This window comes from Notamacropus eugenii, chromosome 5 (assembly GCF_028372415.1).
Source record: "Notamacropus eugenii isolate mMacEug1 chromosome 5, mMacEug1.pri_v2, whole genome shotgun sequence".
NCBI lineage: Eukaryota > Metazoa > Chordata > Mammalia > Diprotodontia > Macropodidae > Notamacropus > Notamacropus eugenii.
In genome coordinates, this window is record NC_092876.1 from 6,863,435 (window position 1) to 6,887,965 (window position 24,531).

At 37.1% G+C, this 24,531-nt stretch overlaps 1 protein-coding gene across 1 annotated transcript; it reads left to right on the plus strand.

Moving 5' to 3' along the window:
• The first annotated feature begins 21 nt into the window (after positions 1–21).
• Positions 22–1,071, plus strand: LOC140507301 (vomeronasal type-1 receptor 4-like). The gene has a single exon (XM_072615419.1). It carries the CDS (start codon positions 22–24, stop codon positions 1,069–1,071), a length of 1,050 nt encoding a protein of 349 aa, XP_072471520.1.
• The last annotated feature ends 23,460 nt before the right edge of the window (positions 1,072–24,531 follow it).

Consider the following 24,531-nt stretch of genomic DNA (forward strand, 5'->3'; position numbering starts at 1 on the left):
CTGGGTGGGATTCAGGAGACAATGCTCACAAGTAACATCAACTTTCACTTTTCTCTAGGCCCCTCTGTCTTTGATGACATTTCTTCTCACCAAGAAACTACTATCATGAAAACTAAAGGTATAATTCTGACTATTGCCTACTTCTCCCAGACAGGATTTGGGGTACTCGGGAATTCCTTCCTTATTTGTCTCTTCATCTTTGTGTTTCTCAGTGGACATAGGATGAGACCTATAGACATTATTGTCACTCAGTTAGCGTTGGTCAACTGCTTGGTGCTTCTGTTAAAGGGCATCCCTCAGACAATGGCAGCTTTGGGTATGACGAATTTTCTGGACGAAGTTGGCTGTAAAATTATTTTCTACCTTCACAAAGTAGCTCGAGACCTTTCCCTCAGCATGACCTGCAGCCTGAGTGTCTTTCAGGCCATCACCATCAGCCCCACCAACTCCAATTGGGCAGAGCTTAAAGTCAGAGCCAAAAAATACCCCATCCCCTCTAGTCTGCTCTGTTGGACTTTTCACCTGGTTTTGTCCAGCTATATTACTTTGGGAATTATGGGACCAAATCAAAATAGAAACGTCACTGAGATACAGCATCATGGATATTGTTCTCATAAAATTTTTTCTGGATTTCGTGCCTCATTAGTTGCAACCATTCTCTCCTTTATTGATGTTATATATTTGGGACTTATGGTCTCTGCCAGTGGTTACTTAGTGATACTTCTGTATAGGCATCACAAACAAATCAAGCAAAGTCACATTACCTGCCTGTCCCCCAGATCCTCCCCTGAGACCAAGGCCACCAAAACTGTCCTATTCCTAGTGAGCACCTTTATTTCCTCTTACTTGCTCAATTGCATCTTGGTAACATATATGTCACTTGTAAAGGCCCCATTCTGGTTCACACATACATCTGCTTTCCTGGGCTTATGTTTCCCAGCTATTAGCCCTTATGTGCTCATAAGCAGTGACTCACAAGTTCCCAAGTACCTCTATGCTCTTTGCGGGAGGAAAACCTCACATTCTGACCCTGATAAAATGTTAATATCTCCACCCAGGATGACTTTCTGAAAACTCCAGTTAGAGGAAAGCAGTCACCATATCGAATGACACATGAGTCAGACTCTAAATATTAGGCTAATTTCTTAGAAGCAGGAGCTGGCTTAGGAATGTAGACAGTAGTGTCACAGAAGCATCTCAAGTTGCTGATTGTTGGGACTTTTATTTCTTTTGAAATCTGTAGTATCCTTGAATATCACAGAAATGAGAGAAAAACCTCACAGAAATCAGAGAAAAAAAGAAAAGAATCTCTATGGATAACAATATTCACAACTTCTGTTTTCATTGTAATCCACATTGTAAACTACTGGAGTGTCATCTTATTTTGGAAGGGCTAAAGAAATTGTAATATGTTGTGATATTAGAGTATTATTGCCTCATAAGAAAAAGCAAAGCGTTAAGAAGTGACTTAGAACTGATGCAGAATTGGAAGTAGAATTGATGAAATCATAACAACATTAGACAGAAATCTTGTTGAAAGATTTAAAACTTTAATCCCAAAATTATATTCCCCAAGCTACGAATGGTAAAGATGAAACGTGACACTGACATTCACAGAAGGCATGAATTTAATGTGCAATAAGCGAAGTACTGAACAGTTAAGTGACGCTTCAGTGTTTAGAGTGCCAGACCTGAAGTAAGGAAAGCTTATCAGCCTGAGTTTAAATCCAGTCACAGACACTAATAATGTGATCCTGGGTAGGTTCCTTAACTTTGTTGGCCTCATTTGCTCATCTATAAAATTGGTTGGAGAAGGAAATGGTTATTCACTCTAAATAAATCTTTACCAACAAAACCCCAGATTGGGTGGCAAGGAGTTGGACACCAGTGAAATAAATTAAAAACAACAAAATTGTTATTGACCGTAGCCAGGTGGTACAGTGCAGAGAGAGCTAGGACTGACGTCAGGGAAACTCATTTTCATAAGCTCAAATTTGGCTTCAGACACTGTGGGGACACTCTCTCACACACACACACACATGCATACACACACACACACACACACACACTGTCTCATCAGTCTAGGTGATGTGGTTAAGGTAGATCTGAACAATGTAAATTAGTCTCCCATATCTACTCAATGGCCTCTGTTCTCTCTCCCTAAACTCCTTGTATTTCCCTGAGTTCTAGCGATGTGGATTGGTCATAATGAAAGTACTTTCTCCCCCAAAATTGACAGAAAATGCTTCATTAGATACAAGCAGTATTAATCTTCATAGAAGCAACAAAAATCAGCTCTTCTGTGCATTTCTTGTCATGTAGAGTAAGTATATTGCCAATACTCTTTGTGTTCTTTAAATGACTATCTGCAGAAAATTATATTTTTTTTCCTGTGGTCTAATGACATACAAGAAGAAAGATTGAGGATGAGAAAGAATGACAAGTTATTAAGACTTCAAAAGACACAACTTCGTACCAGTCTCATTCTGGCTAAGTTGACATTTAAAGAGAGAGAAGAAAAGAAGGAAGTTTGGGATAACTTCCCTTTCCTTCTCTTCAGAAATTTATGCAATTGGAAACTAAAGGGACACTAAATTTGTGATCCATGAATAATCTTTTGCGATGGAATTCCAAATTGTGAGGAAAGAGTTTTATCTATCATAAGATGGTAAACATTTGTAGTGGTGATTTGCTTCCCCAAGTTTGCCTTAAATGGTAAATAGATTTTAGAATATATAGAAATGAACCCAATTCTCCCTATCCCACTTTTTCTTGTAGAGTATTTTGTTTTTGTTTATTGTGTCAGGAGAAAGAGAGGGCAGTGATTTAAAATTTGTAAGCTGCTTTCTGAGTTCAAAGCTGTCTCCTAAACTAAAATTGAATTCCACCTCAGATCGATCTCTGCAGTATTGGGGAGATTAGCTTGATCGAATTTAATAGGTAAGAGCACATAATTCTAGTACTTATCAATTTAATTTTTAATTTTTATTTATTTTTAGGTTTTCACATTCATTTCCACAAAATTTTGAGTTCAAATTCTTCTACCCATCTCTCCCCTCTCCCCACCTCATAATACCTTGCATTCTGATTACCCCTTCCCTCAATGTACCCTCCCTTATATCACACCACACCCTTCCTTTATCCCCATCTTTTCTCTTTTCTTGTAGGGCAAGATAAATTTCTATACTCCATTACCTGTATTTCTTATTTCCTAGTTATATGCAAGAATAATTCTCAACATTCATTTCTAATACTTTGAATTCCAACTTCTCTCCCTCCCTCTCTCCCCATCCCCACTGAGAAGGCAAGCAATTCAATACAGGCTATATATGTGTTCTTTTGCAAAAGACTTCCATGATAATGGTGTTGTTTAAGACTAACTATATTGACCTCCATCCTACCCTGTCCCCCCCTTTTTTTTCCGTTCTCTCATTTGGCCTTGTCCCTTCCCAAAAGTGTTTACTTCTAGTTACTCACTTCTCCCATTTGCTCTCCCTTCTATCATCCCACTCACTCCACTTGTCCCCTTCTCCCCTACTTTCCTGTAGTGTAAGACAGATTTTCATATCAAACTGAGTGAGCATGTTATTCTCTCCTTAAGCCATTGGTGAAGAGAGTAAGCTTCACTTTTCCCCTCACCTCCTCCCTTTTCTCCCCCATTGAACAAGATTGTTCTTATCTCTCTTATGAATGACAGCCTATCCAATTCCATTTCTCCCTTTCTCCTCTCAGTATTTTCATCTCCCACTTCTTAATATAATTTTTTTTATAGATATCATCTTTTCTGATTCAACTCAACCTGTACTCTCTGTCTATATGTCTGTGTGTGTATGTGTGTATGTGTGTATGTGTACAATCCCTCCACCTACCCAAATACTGAGAAAAGTCTCAAGAATTACGAACATTATCTTTCCATGTAGAAATGTAAATAGTTCAGCTTTAGAAAGTCCTTTATGATTTCTCTTTCCTGTTTACCTTTTCCTGCTTCTCTTGAGTCTTGTGTTTGAAAGTCAAATTTTCTATTCAGTTCTGGTCTTTTCATCAAAAATGCTTGAAAGTCCTTTATATCATTGAATTACAATTTTTTTCCTTGAAGTATTATACTCCGTTTTCCTGGGTAGGCGATTCTTGATTTTAATCCAAGTTCCTTTGACTTCTGGAATATCCTATTCCAAGCCTTTTGATCCTTAATGTTGAAGCTGCCAGATCCTGTGTTATTCTGATTGTATTTCCACAATACTCGAATTATTTCTTTCTAGCTACTTGCAGTATTTTCTCCTTGACCTGGGAACTCTGAAATTTGGTCACAATATTCCTAGGAGATTCTCATTTGGGGTCACTTTCAGGAAATGAATGGTAGATTCTTTTAATATTCATTTTGCCCTCTGGTTCTAGAATATCAGGGCAACTTTCCTTGTTAATTTCATGTCTAGGCTCTTTTTTTTATCATGGCTTTCAGGTGGTCCCATAAGTTTTGAATTGTTGCTCCTGGATCTATTTTCCAGGTCAGTTGTTTTTCCAATGAGATGTTTTACATTATCTTTCATTTTTTCAGCCTTTTGGTTTTGTTTTCTAACTTCTTGGTTTATCTCATAGTCATTAGTTTTCCTGAACTCCACTCTTTTTTTTAAACAACTATTTTCTTCAGTGAGCTTTTGAACTTTCTTTTTTATTTGGCTAATTCTGCTATTTAAAGCCCCATTCTCCTCACTGGCTTTTTGGATCTCTTTTTCCAATTGAGTTATGATATTTTTAAAGGTGTTATTTTCCCCAGTAATTTTTTGGTTCTCTTTTAGCAAGCTGCTGACTCCCTTTTCAGGCTCTTCCATGGCCTGGGCCCATTTCATATTCATTCTGAGGGCACTGGAGGCAGAAGCCTTAACTTCCTCTGACAGTATTCCTTGTTCTTCATCATCTGTAAGGATGGAAGGAGACACCTATTAACCAAGAAAGTAACCTTCTATAGTCTTATTTTTTTTCCCTTTTTTGGGCTTTTACCCAGCCAGTTACTTGACTTCAGAATCCTTTGTGAAGAGGAGGGTCCTAGTGCTCCCGATCACCCCAGGACTGTGCTCAAGGGTGAGATTCAGATCAGCTGCTCAATTCCCCCAGGGCTTTGGGTAGGGGTGGGGCCACCACTGAGGGCTGAGATTCAGATCAGCTTCTCAGTTCCCCCAGAGGCTTTAAACTGAGCTGCCTGGACAATGGACCCAGGCTGCTTCCAAGGCCATTGTAGCTGCCTGCTGCCTGCTGCTGCTGCTGCTGCTTCCACCTCTGCTGGGAGGAGGCTGCTCCCTTCTTGCTTAGCTGGGAAAGCCCTCCCACACTGACCTTTGGAACTTTGTTGTGGGTTGAGGGATCTGGGACCCTCACTGCTGGAAATTCTGCCCTGGAGGTCTGTTCAGGTACTGTTCCTCCCACTGCCAAGCAGCCAGGGCTCTGCTCAGTGTCCCATGAGATAGACCTTTCATGTTGGCCTTCCTGGTTACCTTTGGCTGGAAACCTCATTCACTCTGTTGTTCTGTGGCTTCTGCTGCTCTAGAACTTGTTGAGAGTCATTTTTACAGGTAATTTGTGGATTGTTGTAGAAGAACTAGGGTATATGCATCTTCCTACTGACTTATCAATGTACTATTTGGATGTGAACCTGTTAACAAAGTGAGTCAAATGGCTACCCCAATGAAGTCACTGATCCAGAGGAGAAGGTCCAGCTGGTTTTTATGACAATAGAACAAAGAACTGAATTAGGTAGGAAAAATAATAGAATTAGTTAAAAGGCTGGTAACATCATGACGTTGAGGATGATATGATTAGTTGTAAATTGGGAATGAAAGACATACAAGAGTCCCCTCATTTCCTGTGGACAAGAAATGTTGAGTTCAGCTGCAAGTTTAGAGAGGGTGGACAAGATTTCTTCAGATAAAAAAAACAGACCTTGAAGGACAGGTTGGTACTTGAAAAATACTACACCAGACTCCCTGACGTCCCCCTGCATCCCTGAAGGATTATAGATTTCATTGAGCCAAGAATAAAACAGTGATTAGCAGAACTGAATGTTCCTTGTCAAAGAGATATGCCTTCATCAGTTATGTAAAATGGGGTGGTAATACATACAGAGCAGTTACAGAATAAAATAAATTTTAAAATGCTCTAGAATCTATTTAATTCCTTCAGTTCTTCTCCTTTGATTCAAAAAGAAACACTGTTTCCTCAATGATATGCCAATTATCAAATGACATCAACTTTATCTGCCTTTCAGGACTGACTCATCAGGACACAAAAAGATCTGACAGTGCTAAATGTTTCATTATTGAGTCATTTCACTTGTGTCCAACTTTTCGTAATCCCACACTTGAGTGATTTGTCATTACCTTCTCCAGCTCATTTTACAGACGAGTTACTGAAGAAAGCAGGGTTAAGTTACTTGCCCAGGGTCACATAGCTAGTAAGGATATGGGGCCATATTTTAACTCATTTAGATTATTTTTCCTGACACTCCATCCATTGTAACATCTAGCTGCCCAAAACATTTCAATGATTATTAATTATGAAGCTCAGATATTGCACCATGTTGGGAAGAGTGTTTGAATGGAGGGAGAGAGGGGAGTTTGACCAACACACATTAAAAGGGTTTATGTCCCCTGCGTCAGTTAGGCTTTACAGAGACACCAGGTGTAGGGGGAAGAAATGAGACAGAAAGGTGAATATTCACTTCTCTTGTTCATTCTTCTCAGTTCAGTTTTTCTTAGTAATCCATTCCTAATGTCCATTTCATCATCAGCCAAGATTCAGATGTCTCATGTAACTGTCAGATTTCTAGAGGAAAAAGAATCCGATCTTGGCATTCTGGAATGTGACCATACTCAGAGCAGTTTTTCATTGGAGATCTGGACATAAAAATATCAGATTGAAAACAGTAAGATCTTTCATAATTGCATCTTATTAAACAGTGCAGAGGTGTGAAGGTATTGAAACAAGATTCATTTTGTAGAAAAAATAATACAGCTTCAGTTGCCCTGTTTTAATAAATTTGCTTTGAAAGGTATAAGCAGGTGCATGACTATAGGAGCATCACAACTTCTCCTCTGTGCCTAAACCTAAGAGAAGAGAATGACTCGACAGAGTTATATTAGGACAAATTAGCTTTAATTCTGTTCGATTTCAAGCAAGAGTTGTAATTTATTTTGAACAGCCACGCGTATAGCAAAGTTCCACTTCATTCATAGAATATGATAGCCAGACATCAGAAATGATCTAGTGGGACACATTTCAGTTCAAAAAGAAACAATCCAATAGGGAAATCAAGTCAAGAGGACCCTACCTTAGGCCACTCCAAGGTTATTCTCCTAACCTTTCTTTCCCAGGCACATACCTGTAGCAATTCTTAGACCACATTCCATTTGAGAAAATAATGTCATTTCCTTCAAATGGTGGATTACCGATTTAATGATCATTTGGATAATTTTGCCTGAATGCAAAATTCAGAACAAATGAGATTAGAGTCCCATGAGATTTCATGCAGCAGAGTTTTGCTAATCATGCCTTACAGCTGGATACAGTTACTATTACTCTCATGTTACTGGAGTAAGTTTGTTAGCAATAAATATTTAGCAGGCCTTGCATATGCAGAAAAAAACTTTTCCTCAACCCCCCTTTCTTCTTTTTCTTCTTTTCCCCGAGTTTATCCTTATCCTGGTGTAAAAAATCAAACATTAGACATCTAGAAAACAATAACATTTTGGAATTCCCCACAGAGAGAGTGATCATTCAGTCAAAAAAAATAATTTCTACACTAAACAACTGGTGAATTACTTCACATCTCCAGATTAATAGATATCTATCTCTTAAGATATTGCATATCAATCCCTTAGGCAAAATTAAATCCCTAAGACGGGAATCTTTTAAGATTAAATTAGTTCATTTCCAAAGGGCTATAAAACTGCATTTACTTTGATCCAACAATACCACTGCTACATCTGTATCTCAAAGAGATCATAAAAATGGGTAAAGGACTCACATAAACAAAAATATTTATAGCATGTAGAGAGCCAGTACTGAAGGAGTCCGGAATTTGAGGTACTTGGGACTTGTACTACTGTCCAAAGGTTGAGGTTCTCAGGACCATCCCACAGCTTGATAAGCAAAGAAGAGATCATCCTGACCCTGATTGTGTACCCTGAGGTTATTACGCAGAAGGAACTAAGACATGGATGTAAAAGGTGTAAAGTAAAAATGTTCTCATGGGAATAACCTTGCTTGCTTACTTGCTTAAAAGAGTATATAAATCTTGACCCTCAGCTCAATAAACTAGTCGTGTACCAGTCATGTACAGACAGCACAGGCTCACCTAGCCCCTAGCTGCTGTTATCTCGTTGTTTTCTCTCACCGCTGTGCCTCTGATCCTCCAGTTACTGGCAATAGCAGCTCCTTTTGTGGTGGCAAAGAACTGGAAATTGAAGGGATGCCCATCAATTGTGGAATGGCTAAACAACCTGTGGTATACGAATGTAGTAGAAAACAGTTGTTCCATAAGAAATAATAAGCAGGCAGATTTCAGAAAAACACGGAAGAACTTGACATGAACTGATGCTGAGCGAAGTGAGCAGAATCAGGAGAACATTGTGTATGTTAACAGCATCATTGTGCAATGACCAACGTTGATAAACTTAGCTCTTTTCAGCAATACACTGATCCACAACAGTTTCAAAAGACTTATAATAGAAAATGCTAGTCACATCCAGAGAAAGAACTATGGAGTCTGAATGCAGATTGAAGCATATTGTTTCTCTTTTTTCTTTTTTTTTGTCTTGATTTTTCCCTTTGGTTCTGATTCTTCTTTACAACATGACTAATGTGGAAATATGTTTAATGTGATTGTACCTTATACCCTCTATTAGACTGCATATTCTCTTGGAGAGGAGGAAAGGGGGAAAATTTAGAACTCAAAATTTTATTTAAAAAAACGAATGTAAATAAATAAATATTTTTTCAAAAAGCAACTGGGAAATTTAGAAAATATTTTATGTAATAAATGTCTTTAGTTAATTAAGCAAATTTATTTGATAAAAATACTAAATTGGTTCCAGATGAAATTTAAATATATGCTTATCCAGGTATAACTTCACAGCTATCGTAATTTCAAATCAACACATAAATTGTTGCTGTATTATAAACTACCGTCTAAATCCTCCCCCCTTTGTCAAAGCATGTTTGAATTTGAAAAGAGGATCCTATTTTTTTCTCCATAAATAAATTCACAAGTTCCTTCACATGGTTGATAAGATGTTATGACCTTGCCAAAGCAGATGGGCCAAAGAAATCTGGCAGGTGTAGCAATAAGGAGATTTTACAGGTTCTTTTCCTTGTACCTTTTCCCACACACTAAGGAATTATCAATTTTCCCTTTTAACATGTACCCAATTAAATGCTTGATAGGTTAAAATATAATGAGAATAACCTCTAGTAGTTTATTAATTTCACAGAAACCAGATTTAAAGAGTCAAATATAACTACAAATATGATACAATTACATAATCTTTCTAACAGCATTACTTATGTAATGGTTTCCCAATATTTATAATACAAGAAATTTAGAAACATAGTAAGATTAACAATATCATGAATTTAAAATATGGAACAAAACTTATTACTAGTCAGATGACATCAAAGCAATCTAATGGATTTCCAAATTATCTTATACACAAAACCATTCTTTTTATCACCTTTGGCATTTTGTACCAAACACATGTAAAACCCAATTCAGTATTCAACTAAAGAAAAGCAATATTTCTATAGTGCTTCCCATATGTCAAGTCTTGTATTAAGCACTTCACCACCTTAGGAGGTAGATGCCAATTTTATCTCCACAGATTGGTAACCTGAGGTAAACAGAGGTGAAGTTACTTGCCTAAAATCCCAGAAACAACACATTAACAGAGATTGGATTTTTGACCTGTCTTTTCCTTGATGGATGCTTTTCCAGCATTTGCCTTACAGTAAAACCACACTATAATTTAGTTTCAAGGAAAACATTTACCACATCAAATCTGGCTTTGCAATCACACAAATAGTATCTCAAATTTCCCAAGGGTCATGCGCTCCTAATACTTCACATTATACTGCCTGCTACTCTTAAGAGATCTACTACTAAATATTTAAAGTGGCACTGTTGTATAGTATTCACATCCCCTTGTTTAAGGTTATTGAGGATTTAAATTCCTCAAATAAAAACTAAAATATACACTTGTAATTGCCCTTAAAGGACAGAATTGTTGGTGACATTTCTAATTTACCCAAATGATTAACTTCTTTTATTTCATTCCCAAAATTAACACACAGCATTTTTCCTAATTACATTTCACTTATATTCAAGCTGCTCCCTTATATAAGCTTCTCTTTTCATGGATAAGAAGCAAGATAATGTCTAAAAATTGAAATTATAAATTTCTTTGAAATTTAGCCCAAATTACCTACCCCTTCTCAAACCTCAGATTACAATATTTTGAGTAGCTCTCTGCAGTATAACATGACCTCACGCCAATCCCCATCAGCAAGGGTAGAAAGGGAGATTCAGAGTATCACTTCCTTGTTCTTTTTGTTATATTGATAGTGATGATCCTTAGTTCATTGATACACTTAGGCAACCTAGGACAGAAACCACATATACCACTTAGTTCTTGACTTCCTGGTCTTCACTCAGTAAGTTATTTTAGACTTTCCATGACACCAGTTGGAGTTGAACAGGTAATAAAAATCTTTTCATTGCTGTAAAAGAAAAAATTACAGGAACATATGTGAGGAAAGCTTTTGTGAATCTTTAGGCAATTTAGAAAATTGGATTACAGAAGAAGTGAAGTTCCCCATCTCCCACACTTTGCTGTTTATTCTTTTTCAAAGAGGACCAATGGCACCATGGGGTGATGTCCTAACTTTCACGTGAGTTGGATTTAAATGAGGCAAAGTCGCCCAAAATCATAAGCTTCACTCTCTTTTCTGGAGTCCAGAGGCAAGACAAAAAACAGGATGACTTACAAAGACCCAGGATACAGGGTGTGACCTTGGCATCTTTGATGTCTCACCTTACTCTAAGCACTTTACAGTGCCTTCTTCAGCTGCCTTCATGCCCTTTGTTAACAATTCTTCTCATTCACCCATTCCTCCAGGAGAAGTCTTCATATCCTTGGGGTAGACATCACCTTAACTCACTCACAAGTTTGAGGTCTGTCATTTCCCCAGATCCTGGTTTATCTCATTTCCCTAGAAGGTTTTACTCGTCATGTGGCTTCTGTCCATGCTGGTTGGTTGGTTGTTGTACTTTGTCTTCGAAGAGGACCACAATGACATCACTATTGTAAAGTCAAGTTTCAGTGTATCTGACTGTGGCTGATTAGACCAACATGACCTCGGAATGCTCTACCATAGCTTGGGCACAGATAGTCTCTTTGAATATTTGGGGTGCATATCCCAAATTTGTGCATCCTGCGTTTACTTTGTGCTGTCTCAATTCTGCTTTGCTCAAACAGCACAGGAACTTTTCTTATGTGGGCATGCCATGCTGAGCGGTCCTGTGCCAGTGTCTTCTGTGTTGCACATTCAAATCCAGAGTTCTTGAGAGAGATCTTAGAGAGTCCTTACAACGTTTTTTCTGGCCACCCTGTAATCATCTGCCCCATGCACGTTCTCCATAAAATACTCATTTAGGGAAGCATACATTTTGCATTTGAACAACGTGGCCAGCTCTTTGGAGTTGAGCTTTCTGAAGCATAGTTTGAATACTTGGCAGTGCAACTCGAGCAAGGATTTCAGTGTCTGGCACCTTATCCTGCCAGGTGATCCTCGTGCTACAGCTTCTTGGTACCACAGATGGGAGTTGGGTGAAGGTGGACACCAAAGGTGGTTGAGTAACCCTGAAAAAAGTTCAGCAAGTCCTCTCACCAGAGGTGTTAGTCCTCCCTGAACACTCCATAACACCACACATAGATTTACACGTACAACCACATGGGATTATGTTCATTTTATGGCACTATGAGAAGAGAATATCTTCAAAAGTTTTTAATCGCTGAGGTCAAGTAAAGTTTCATTTATGTGTTTTTATCTCCAATGCCTACTTCAGTAGGAACTTAACAATCACTTGTTAATTCATTGGCTAATTTTTTTTTTTTTGTTTAGCCCCAAAGTTGGTTAGAAAAAAGGCTCAAACCATTTTCTAGGGATTGATCCTTCATGGATCTCCACACCTTCATGCCTTAGAGTTGAGATCCCCTTTCCACTTTGGAATTGTAGTTATAGATAATAGGTACTTGTGATTTGAATATTACATGAAAATGTAACTGAGCCTCAGAAAGAGTTAGGAATTAAGCTCTTAGCCATACTACCAACGTATTCCTTTCATACCTATGATGTCAAGGCTGAGTATGAGGATATTTGTGTAAAAAACCGAAGGAGACTCCTCAGAAGTTCATTCGAAATGGAAATGAGAGGGCAATGTTGGCAAATGTCATTAACATCTATTTTCTCTAAATCTATGTGATTCTAGTGCCATTTTTTCTCCACAAGAGGCCAAGAACATGAGTCCTAAGGACATTATTCTGAGTATATTTTTCTTTATCCAGAAAGGATTCTATAACTATAACTATATATATATGTATATATATATATATATAACTATATATATATATACATACACACACACACACATATATATATAATATATATAAAAGTAGATATATGTAACTATATGTGTGTATACTACCCTACAACTGTAACTCTACAAAGGACTCTATAAAATATAGACGCAAACATTGGCACTTGAAAACAAAAAGAATCAATGCACTCTGGGAATAAGGTAGACTAGGTCGGAAATCCCCAGATTTTCCAGATTTCTGCTAAAAATAGACAGAAAATCACCATGAAATAAACATAGAGCAAAAAAATAAAGGCATAAAGTATTTCTTCTCCTACGATCATCTTAAGAGAACCTCAGAGAACACTCCATGTTTTGACCTTTGGTCTCAGTGGGGTAAAACACCTCCAGGCTGATTCTTCTAAATCAACCCTGAGAGAAGCCAATTAGACCTCAGGAAATTTCACCTCACAAACATTTCCTTCACAAACTTTCATCTAAAGAACAGTAGATGTAGAGTGAAGAAAGAAGTAAGGATGCTTTTCTATATTTAGAAGTCAGGTCTAAAAATGCTGAGCAAAGTATGGTCCCATACTGTGGCTGTGCATGAGGAGCAAGGAGCACATGTCCCAAGAGAGCAGTACTCCAGGGAGTAAGAACATTCTCTGGATAGCATGGCTGGGAGTTAGGGGAGAAAGAGAGGAGTCCCTGAGTTTGAGCCTCTGAACAGAATTATGAAAATAAAAGTAAAAACAGTGAGAAGAACTTGATATCTAGGACAATATTACCTACAACTTGCAATTAAAAATTGATTAAATATAGTAAGCTAGAAAAAATAAAATAAGACAAAGAAAAAATTGGTAAGAAAAGAAAAAATAATGTGACATTTGACAGCTTCAGAGGAAGATAATGAGGTTTAAAAAACGTCACTCATACCCTAAAGAGTTATGTCAAATGGCCACAAGACTGCCAAGAAATCTTGGAAGAACTTCAGAAAAGTATTTAAAAATCAAATAAGAGAGACAAAGAGAAAATCGGGTGGTGGTGGTGGGGGGGGACAATTCCACAAAATTATGAAAAGAAAATTAACCAGTTGGAGAAAGAGATTAAAAAATCAAGAGGAAGAAAATAAAAAGGAGTTCAAAAATCAAATCAGAGACAAGAAAAATAAGAAAAAAATAAAAGGAATCCAAAACAATCATGAAAAGAAAATTAATCAACTAGAAAAGGTGATATAAAATATTAAGGAAGAAAAGAACACTTTGAAAACTATAATTTGGCAAGTGAAATTGAATGACATTATAAAAAACCAAGATATGATAACACTAAAAAGAAAAAGAAGAGAATCTGAAACATCTCATAAAAAAAAAAAAAAACAACTGACAGAGAACAAATTGAGGAGAGACAATATAAAAATTGTTAGTCTACTCCAAACTTATGTTCCAAAAAAAGAAACGGGGTACAAGGTAAACACACACATTGCCAGAGCTAACTCAGTGCTTGGGAGGCTTCAAAGAAACGTTTAGGAGAGAAGAGGTATTAGACTGACTACCAAACTGAAGGTCTACAGAGTTGTTGTGCTGATCTCATTGCTGTATACCTGTGAAACATGGATAGTCTACCAGAGTCATGCCAGCAAACTGAATTGCTTGCATTTGAACTGTCTTAGGCACATTCTGAAGATCACTTGGCAGGGGAAGGTACCAGACACTGAGGTTCTTGTTCAAGCTAAACTGCCAAGCATTCAAACTATGCTTCAGAGAGTGTAACCCTGATGGGCTGACCACGTTGCTGAATGCACAATGTATATTTGCCAAAAAGACTATTTTATGGAGAATTCACGTGGGGCAGATGATCACAGGGTGGTCAGAAGAAGCCATACAAGGACTTTCTCAACGTCTCTCTCAAGAACTTTGGATTTGATTATGGAACATGGGAGACTCTCAGCATGGTATGCCCACATCAAAGAAGGTGCTGTGCTATATGAGAGAAGTAGAATTGAAACAGCACAAAGGAAACTTGGCATGTGCCAATTTAGAGTATCCACCCTAAATGTTCACAGGAACTATCTGTGCCCCATCTGTGGTAGAGCATTCCGAGTTCGTATTGGTCTGATCAGTCACAGTTGAACACATTGAAACGTCATTTAATCATGGTGATGTCATTTTGCTCCTCTTCAAGTACGGACAACAACAAAACCAAACAAAAAAATTTTTAAAGAAAATTACCGTGAAGTTTGAAAACAAGAAGGCAAAGTAAAAATAAAAAAAAAAAACACACATTAGTCACTGCCTGAGAGAGAGCCTAGGAAGAAAACTTGGAGGTAAGTCAAAGCCAAGTTTCAAAATTCCCAGGTTAAAGAGAAAACTTTGCAAGCAGCAGGGAAAAAAGAATTTAAATACCGCAGAAAAACAATCAAGATTTCACAAGACCTAGCAGTTTCTACACTAAAAGACCATAAGTATTACAACATTATATGTTGAAGAGCAAAGGAGTTGGGTTTGTATTCAAGAATAACTTATTCAGCAAAGGTAAGTATAATCATGAATGAAAAAAAAATGGTCATTTGATGAAATGAAAGATTTTCAGGTATTTGAAATAAAAAGACCAAACCTCATAGAAAAATTCAATACAAATACGTGAAATATGTAAATAAATATGTAATATAAGAAATATAAGGAAATCATTAAAGACTAATATAAGGCACTTATATAGGTCAAATTGATTATTTATGATATATGGAAATGTTATTAATATTACCGGTCATTAGCAATAATATTCTTTAAAATTATTATCATTACTAGAGCAATTTGAAAATAAACTGGGGGCTGATTTGGGATATGATGAGAAGATTATACAAATTATCCCATGAAAATGAGGAGTGAAAGGAAGAATTAATTAGAAGGAAGCAGATGGGAGTGGAGGACTGGTAAAGTTTGCTGAAAATGTCATTCTTAATATAAAAAACAGCATATGGAATAGAGAGGGCACTTTTAAAAATATCAACGGATTAAGTACTGCTGTGAGAACGTGCCTAACTACATACAGGACATAACACACACTGTTTGATAATATATGTATGCTCATAGAACACAACTATCCATCACAACCAACAAGGTAAACATGGTATCTAAGAGGGCAAGATTGGCTAGGTGCAACAATCACAATGATAAAATCAATTGGTCTAAACCAAATGCAGTTCAACTGTAAGCATTAGGATATACATAAATTGACAGACATTACACATTATGTATTAACATAACACAAAATGAATGAACAGCAAAAATATGTTTACTCAAATGTAGTAATTCACATTCAGCAAAATGATCATTAACAACCATTTATTAATATTAGAATCCAGAGGTTTTGTTCTCTTTTTTATTCCCTAGTTCAAAGCCCAGGCCTTGTGAAGGACAGGGCTGATGCTAAGATGGACTTATCCTTCTAGGAACATTCTTCAAATGGCCAAGTGTCTCAGAGCTGGCAGTCCCTTTCCCCAAGTTGAGGAGAATCAAGACTTCCTCTCCCCTTCACTCCTCCTGTCACTTAGTTAGACAATACAGGTACAACGGGGCTATGATTGGCCTTCCAGCAGCCCTTAGTATTTTTCTTGGTGGAGAAGAATCCGAACATTTAAGGCAGTACTCTGGGAGTGAAAATGGGACTCCTTGGAATGGCCAGCATTATTTATCTAACAGCCCCAGATTTAATTTTTTGAAGACTCCAAATCAAGAAAGTCAATTTAAATCCAGGTGAATATATAGGACCTGGGTCAAAAAGGTAGGAATGAACAGAAAGCAAAGGGAATGGTTACGAATACTTTTTTTTTTTTTTTTTACTACTGTGAGTACTTCATATATTTTCTGTAGTTTCTATGATGAGAAGTTAAATCTGTCCTGTACTTGACGTGCTTTTCAATTTTCTGTGATTTGGGGGGGGAGATGTGGGTGTGGAGATGGAAGACTTGTGCCCCTTTATTCACAATGTGCCTCCATAATGATTCAATAGAAAATATACAGTATTTAGAGGCTATGGAGTTGATTTCAAATACCAGTTACATTTCTTATTGCATGTGCCATACTTGGCAAATTATTTACCTGACATAGACGGTAGCTTCCTCATCAATGAAATCAATGAATAAAAGTAGATGCCACTTCAGTTCTATTTCTGTTCTATACTGATGATCTTATGAAATATAATGAACAAATCATAAGTTATATTTTGGCCACAATCTGAAATTTCCCGTGGAAAGTTAATCAGAGAAAAAAATCCAAAAAGCCTATATTTATATTTAATAATAATAACAATAACAGCAACAATAACTGATGAGGATGAAAGCTAGTATTTGCATAGTACCTACTATGTGATTGGCACTTTACCAAATATTTAACAAATATTACCTTATTTGATCCCCACAACAACCCTAGGAGGTAGGTGCTATTGTACCCATTTGATAGTTGAGGGAACTGAAGCAGAATATAAAGAACTTGCACAGGGCAACACAGATTGAGGCTAGATATGAACTCATCTTCCTGACTCCATGTCCAGTACCTCATGACTCCCTCATTTTCTTATATGAACTGATATCCAAGAAATTGAATCCAAAATGTATAAAGACAGAAACTGAGTCTGTGGACCATTGTTTAAAGAAGTAATAGAAAGTACTCTTCAGCGATTGAAACTTGATCTACTCTGTCCTTAGTTTTCTTGGCATTATGTCCTCTGATGCTTCTATACTTTGACTTACTTTTTATTTAACAACTCTATTCTGTTGTCCGCAAAAATCATAGAATCAATCCTTGTTAAATGAATTGTTGTTTTCGTTGTGTTCGTCCTTCATTTTCGAAGAAGACGATGGCATCAAAGAAATGATGACATGACTTGCAGTTGACTTTGATTTAGTGAGGGAGGGCTGTGCAAGGTCACCAGCTTCACTTTCTTTTCCAGAGCCATCTGGATCCAGTTACCAGATATTCGTCAGGATGACTGGAGATGACCCAGGATGCAATGGGAGACCCTGGCCATTTTAGGCTAAGACCATTTCAGGTACTCATTTAAAGTGAGTAATGCAATTCAGTGAGTAGGCCTCTTTAAAAAGTAATCGAAGGATGGCCTCTTTAATTAAAAAAAAGAAAAAAAATCAAGGTGGAGGGGGCAAGTCCTTCAGGGTGACTGTTTCAAAAGGAAATAGTTGTTATTAACATTCACTCTAAGCCAGGAGAGTACAAAAAAAAAGACATTAAGTGGAGCTTGGAGAGAGACCTATTGTGGTCCAATCCATGGGCTTCAGAGTGAATTGGGTTTAAAGTTTTAGGAAAGGAAGGAAGGAAGGAAGGAAGAAAGGAAGGAAAGAAAGAAGGAAGGAAGGAAGGATAATAAAGGAATAAACAAGGTAAAAATAGAGTTAGATGAGAACAATGAGATTTGGAAGTAGGATAAGGTAGGATCAAGAAAAGTCTTCCCTACGAGATGATACCTGAGGTTATCTTTTTTTTTTTTTTTTTGTAAATAGCACTGTAGTTTTCCCAATTGCATATAAAGACAGTTTTCAACCTTAATTTTTTTACAATTTTGAATTTCAAATTTTTCTTCCTTTTTTCTTTTCCCCCCTTTCCAAGACAGAAAGCAATCTGATATAGGTTATACATGTGAAATCATGCAAAACACATTTCCGTATTAGTCATGTTCTGAAAGAAGAAACAGTTTTAAAGAGAAAAAACAGGGGAAAAAAAGTAAAAATACTATGCTTCAATCTGAATTCAGAATTCATAGTTCTTTCTCTGGATGGGGAAAGCATTTTCCATCATCAGACTTTTGGAATTGTCTTGGATCATTGTATTGCTGCAAAGACATAAATCTATCAAAGTTGGTTATCACAAAATGTTGCTGTTACTGTATAGAGTGTTTTCCTGAGTCTACTCATTTCACTCACCATCCTTTCATGCAAGTCATCCAGGTTTTACTAAAATCATCTTGCTCATCGTTTCTTATAACACACTAGTGTCCCATTAAATTCATATTCCACAACTTGTTTAGGCATTCCCCAATTGATAGGCATTCCTTCAATTTCTAATGCTTTGCCACCACACAAAGAGCTCCTATAAATATTTTTGTACATGTGGATTATTTTTCTATTTCTACAATCTATTTGGAATACAAACCTAGTAGTGTTATTGCTGGATCAAAGGGTATACACGATTTCATACCTCTTTGGTCTTAGTTCCAAATTGTTCTCCAGAATGTTTAGCCTGGTTCACTACTCCACCAATAATGCATTAATGTTCCAGTTTTCCCACATCTTCTCCAATATTATTATTTTCCTTTTCTGTCAAATTACCAAGCTGATTGGTATGAGGTGGTTCAGTAGATTTGTTTTAATTTGCATTTCTTTAATCAATAGTAATGTAGAACATTTTTTCATGACTACAAATAGCTTTGAATTCTTCATCTGATAGCTGCCTGTTCATATCCTTTGACCATTTATCAACTGGGCAATAACTTGCATTGTTGTAAATTTTACTCAGTTCTCTATATATTTGAGAAATCAGGCCTCTATCAGAAACAATTGCTGTAAAAATTGTTTGCTAGCTTTCTACTTTCCTTTTAATCTTTGTTACATGGACAATTTTTGTGCAAACCCTTTTTAATTTGATGTAATCAAAATTATCCATTTTGCATTTTTTAAAAATATTCTAAGCTTAACTTTCAATGAACTTTTCTAGGTAGGAAACCAACAAAGATGGGAGTGGGAGACAGCAGTACAGGTCAGTTCTTCCCATAATGATTTCAACAACATTTTAAGACATCCAGAGAAAGTAGAGATAGGGGAACGCATGGTGGGTAATTTTTCTATTCCAAGGTCATGAATTGTATCCCCTGGCAAGTGACCTTTGTAGAGACTATGGAAGAGTGGTGGGTCAACAGTTCCATCACTCTCACTCTAGGGTAAGATCAGAGATTCATCAGTCAAGTAGAAAGGTCAGGACCTCTTTCACTCTGACTCTAGTATAGGGTCTTAAATCAAATCCTCATGTTCATCCCACCTGTGAACTGGCATGTCTGTCAATATGAACCCTTAATTATATATAGAACTCTACCTAAAGGTAAGTCACCAGGATAGAGACTGTGGAACCAGGGGTCCACTTACAGTTCTGTCATTTGCAATCTAGAAAACCTTCCAGTTAGCTGACAGTGAGTGAGGCCAGTAACTGACTGGTAGAACTCTCTCCTCAGGGGTTAATCCATAATTATTGGACTAGATCCAAATTGGGGTCTGAAACCTGGAAAGCTCAGTCCAAGGGGGCTGGGACCAGACCATAACCAAGATTAGACTGCTCAGAGCCCACTGAAACTTTTCAGTTCCTGAGTCTGAGCCATTCTTGTCTCTTCCACTTTCAGTCCCCAGCAATCAAAGGGCAGAACACCAGAAAATAGACTATGGCCATATCAGTCTTTAAAATTCTCTCCAGAAATGCATAGACCTTAGTCCTGATACAACGTTGCAATTCAGGAATTAAGGCTTACGGAAGCAGTAAACCAAACAACAAACAAAAATATTCCAGTGATGAAGCTCTTTTATGTTGCTAATAATGCCCATGACACCTACCCAACAGAGATAAATAACTCCAAACTGTCCGCAAGTGAGGACTGAAAGAAAAACAGAATAAAACTACAAAGTCAAGCTTGAATTCCTAAAATAAATGAAAAATCTTTTGAAATAAGAGTTTAAAATTATATAATAAATGAAATAATTTAGGGGAAAGAATTAGAAAATAAATGAGAACTTTGGAAGAAAGTCTTCAAACAAGAGTCAATAGCTTACTACAGGAGTACAAAAACTTACCCAAGTGATAGACAATTTGTTAATAATTATAATTGACATATGAAAGTTAGTGACTTTGGGAGACAACAAAAATATTAAAATAAAGTCAAATGAATGCCCAAATAGAAAAAACCAAGACACTTCATTTAAAAAAAACACTTAACCTAGAAAGCAAATCAAGGAGAGATCATTTTCAAAATCACTGAACTAACTGAAAGTCACAAATTTAAAAATCTACTATCACGTTTCATTAAATGTTGAAAGAAAAGTTCCTGACATTAGAATCAGAGTGCACAGTAAAATAAAAGAAATAGACAGGACCTTTAAAAAAGGTGGCACAATCAAGGGAGAGGAGTTTACTCCTCAACCACCTCCAACTTCTCCATGCCCCAGGATTATGCTCAGGGCTGAGATTCAGATCAGCTGCTCAATTCCCCCAGGGCCTTTACAGGGAGATTTCCCAGGGAAAGGTTACCACTCAGTGTGAGATTAATATCAGCTGCTCAAGTCCTCCATGGGCTTTAGGCAGGGGCTGGGCAGTCACTCAGGGCTGAGATTCAGATCAGCTGCTCGATTACACTAGGGGCTTTAAACTGAAGGCTCCAACAATAGACACTGACTGCTGCCTGCTGAAGCCACTGCAGCTGCTGCTGCTGCCCACACTGCTGCTGCTGCTGCCTCTGCCACCACCACCTGGGGCCAGAGCTAGGGGGGGACCCTGCTCCCTTGTCACTGAGGTGAAAAAACTTTCTCACTGACCTTTGAAGTTGCCTTTGGTGCCTGTGAGTTGCAGGATCTGAGAATCTCTGTTGCTGCTGGGGATTCTGCCCCTGAGACCTTCTCCAGTCCTGCTTCTCCTGTTGCCATGTGGCCAAGGCTGGGCTTCACTCCATTCTGCATCTGCTGTAACAGACCTTTCCTCTCATCCTTCCACGTCACCCCGGACTGGAAATCTCCTTCACTCAGTTTTTCTGTAGCTTCTGCTGCTGTAGAATTTGCTGAGAGTCATTCTTTACAGGTATTTTATAGGTTGTGGGGGAAGAGTTAGAGTATATGCATCTTTCTACTCCACCATCTTGGCTCCACCCCTCTTGACTCTTTTAAGTGAGATAATTTACCTCATTCTACCTCTCCCTTTCTTCCTGTTCCAGTGTACTCCTCTCTCATCCCTTAATTTTATTTTTTAATATCATCCCTTCACATTTGATTCACTCTGTGCCCTCTCTCTATGTGTACACACACACACACACACACACACACACACACACACACACACACACACACACCCTTAATGTTCCCTCCAACTAACCTAATACTAAGAAAGAAACTATAAGAAATACTCATGAGTTACAGATATCATCTTTTCATGTACTTATGTAAATAGTTCAATTTTAATAAATCCTTCATTATTTCTTTTTCCTGTTTATCTTCTCATGCTTCTCTTGAGTGTTGTATTTGAAAGTTAAATTTCTATTCAGCTTTAGCCTTTTCATCAAGAATGTTTGAAAGTCTTCTATTTAATTGAATTTCCGTTTTTCCATTTTTTCCCTTGAAAGATTACACTTAGTTTTACTGGGTAGAAGGTTGTTGGTTTTAATCATAGGTCCTTTAATCCTTTGGTTTATCATATTCTAAGCCCTCTGATCCCTTAATGTGGAAGCTATTAAATATTGTGTTATCCTGATTTTGTTTCCACAATATTTCTAATATTTAATTGCTTCGTTCTGGCTTCATTCTTTTGGGATCTCTTGCAGAAAGTGATTGGTGGACTCCCTCAATTTCTATTTTGTCCTCTGGGTCCAGAACATCAGGGAAGTTTTCCATGATAATTTCTTGAAAAATTATGTCCAGACTCTCTTTTTGATCATGGATTTCAAGTAGTTCAATAACTTCTAAATTATCTCTCCTGGATCCATCCTTCCAGGTCAGTTGTTTTTCCAATGAGATATTTCACATTGTGTTCTGTATTTGACTATTTTGGTTTTGTTGTATAATTTCTTGATTTCTCATGGAGTCATGAGCTTACATTTTCTCTATTCTAATTTTTAAGAAATTATTTTCTTTAGTTAGCTTTTGGAACTCCTTTTCATTTGGCAAATTCGACTTTGTAAAATGTTCTTCTCATTTGGTTTTTGGAGTTTTTTTCATTTGTGTTAGTCTATATTTAAGATTTTTATTTTCTTCAGTATTTTGGGGGGTTTCCTTTAGCAAACTGTTGACTTGATTTTCATGATTTTCTTGCATCACTCCCATTTTTCTTCCCAATTTTTCCTCTATTTATCTTACTTGATTTTCAAAATCCTTTTTGAGCTCCTCCATGGCCTTTGACCAATTCATATTTTTCTTGGAGCCTTTAGATCTAGGACCTTTGATTTTATTGTCATCTTCTGGTTGTTTGTTTTTATATTTTCATATTCAGCTTACACCTGTGTCCTCTGTCTATATATACTCCTTCTAACTACCCTCATAATGATAAAGACCTTATGAGTTACATATATCTTCTTCCCATGTAAGAATGTAAATAGTATAAAATTATTAAGTCCCTTATGATTTTCAGTTCCTATTTACCTTTTTGTGTTTCTCTTGAATCTCTTATTTGAAAGTCAAATTTTTTAATTCAGCTCTAGTCCTTTCATCAAGAATCCATGAAAGTCCTCTATCTCATTGAATATCCATTTTTCCCCCCTGAAGAATCATACTCAATTTTGCTGAGTAGGTAATTCTGGGCTGTAATCCTGGCTTCTTTGCCCTCTGGAACATAATATTCCAGTCCCTCGGATCCCTTAATTTACAAGCTTCAAATCTTGTGTAATCTTGACTGTGTCTCCATGGTACTGGAATAATTTCTTTCTGCCTACTTGCAATCTCATAATTCATTTTTCTTTCTAGGTTTGAGTTTTAAATTTTCTCCCTAACACTTTCCCCTCCCTAAGGTGATGAATATTTTTATATAGGACATATATGTGCAGTTACAAAAAACATATTTACATATTGGTCATCATGTGAAAGAAGCAAACCAAAAAACATGGAACCGTAACAAAATAGTGATCTATATTTAGACTTCACCAGTTCTTTCTCTGTATGTGGATAGCATGTTTCATCACAAATTCTTTGGGATTGTCTTCAATAGCTGCATTGCTGTGAATAGCTAAATCATCCATAGTTGATTGTTGTACGGTGTTGCTGTTACAATGTACAACATTCTCCTGGTTCTTCTCACTTCACTCAGCATCAGTTCCTGTAAGTCTTCCCAAGCTTTTTCTGAAATCTGCCTGCTCATCATTTCTTATGACACAATATTGTCCAATTGCATTTGTATACCACAACTTGTTCAGCTATTCCCCAACTGATGGTCATCCCCTCAATTTCCAACTGTTTGCCACCACAAAATGATCTGCTATAAATGTTCTTGCACATGTGATTCCCTTCCCCTTTTTTATGATCTTTTTGGGATACAGACCAAGTAGTGGTATTGTTGGTTCAAAGGGTATGCATCGTTTTATAGCCCTTTAGGCATAGTAACTTGTAGTCCCTCCTACTCATTTTTTCTTGTGGCTCATAAGACTGTAGAAGAATATAATTTTATGCAGATAATCAGACAAAGAATACAATACAAGTACTGTTATCAAACATTGCTAAACACTCTACATGACAAAAGATGAACAAAAGAAAAACTAGTCATTGCTTTATGAAGATTAAAACTGCTTGTATTTAGTTCAGCATGTGTTTTCTATTCTTGTGGAGAAATCACTTTCATTATGATTAATCTGCTTGACCAAGACTCAGGAAAATACAAAAAGTTTGATGAGGGAAAACAGAGACCATGAATGATGATTGGAGAACACATTTAGATAGATCAAATCTACCTTAACCACAGCACTTAGACTGATGAGGCAGCGTATGTGGCCACTTAGAAAGGTGACATCGACAGATCACTCACTCTCTGAGAAGCATTGGAGAACTTGGCCATTTTTTGACTTCCCTTCAGTGAGTTACAATGCAGAATTGACAGAATGTTTATTTCCCATTAAGAGTAGTAGCTCGTGCTGCTACCTGGTGGTTAAGAAAGGAAACATTGTTTTCTACT

Bases quoted from the DNA above. Each gene is read 5' to 3' on its own strand.
- LOC140507301 (XM_072615419.1), top strand. From the start codon at position 22: ATGCTCACAAGTAACATCAACTTTCACTTTTCTCTAGGCCCCTCTGTC.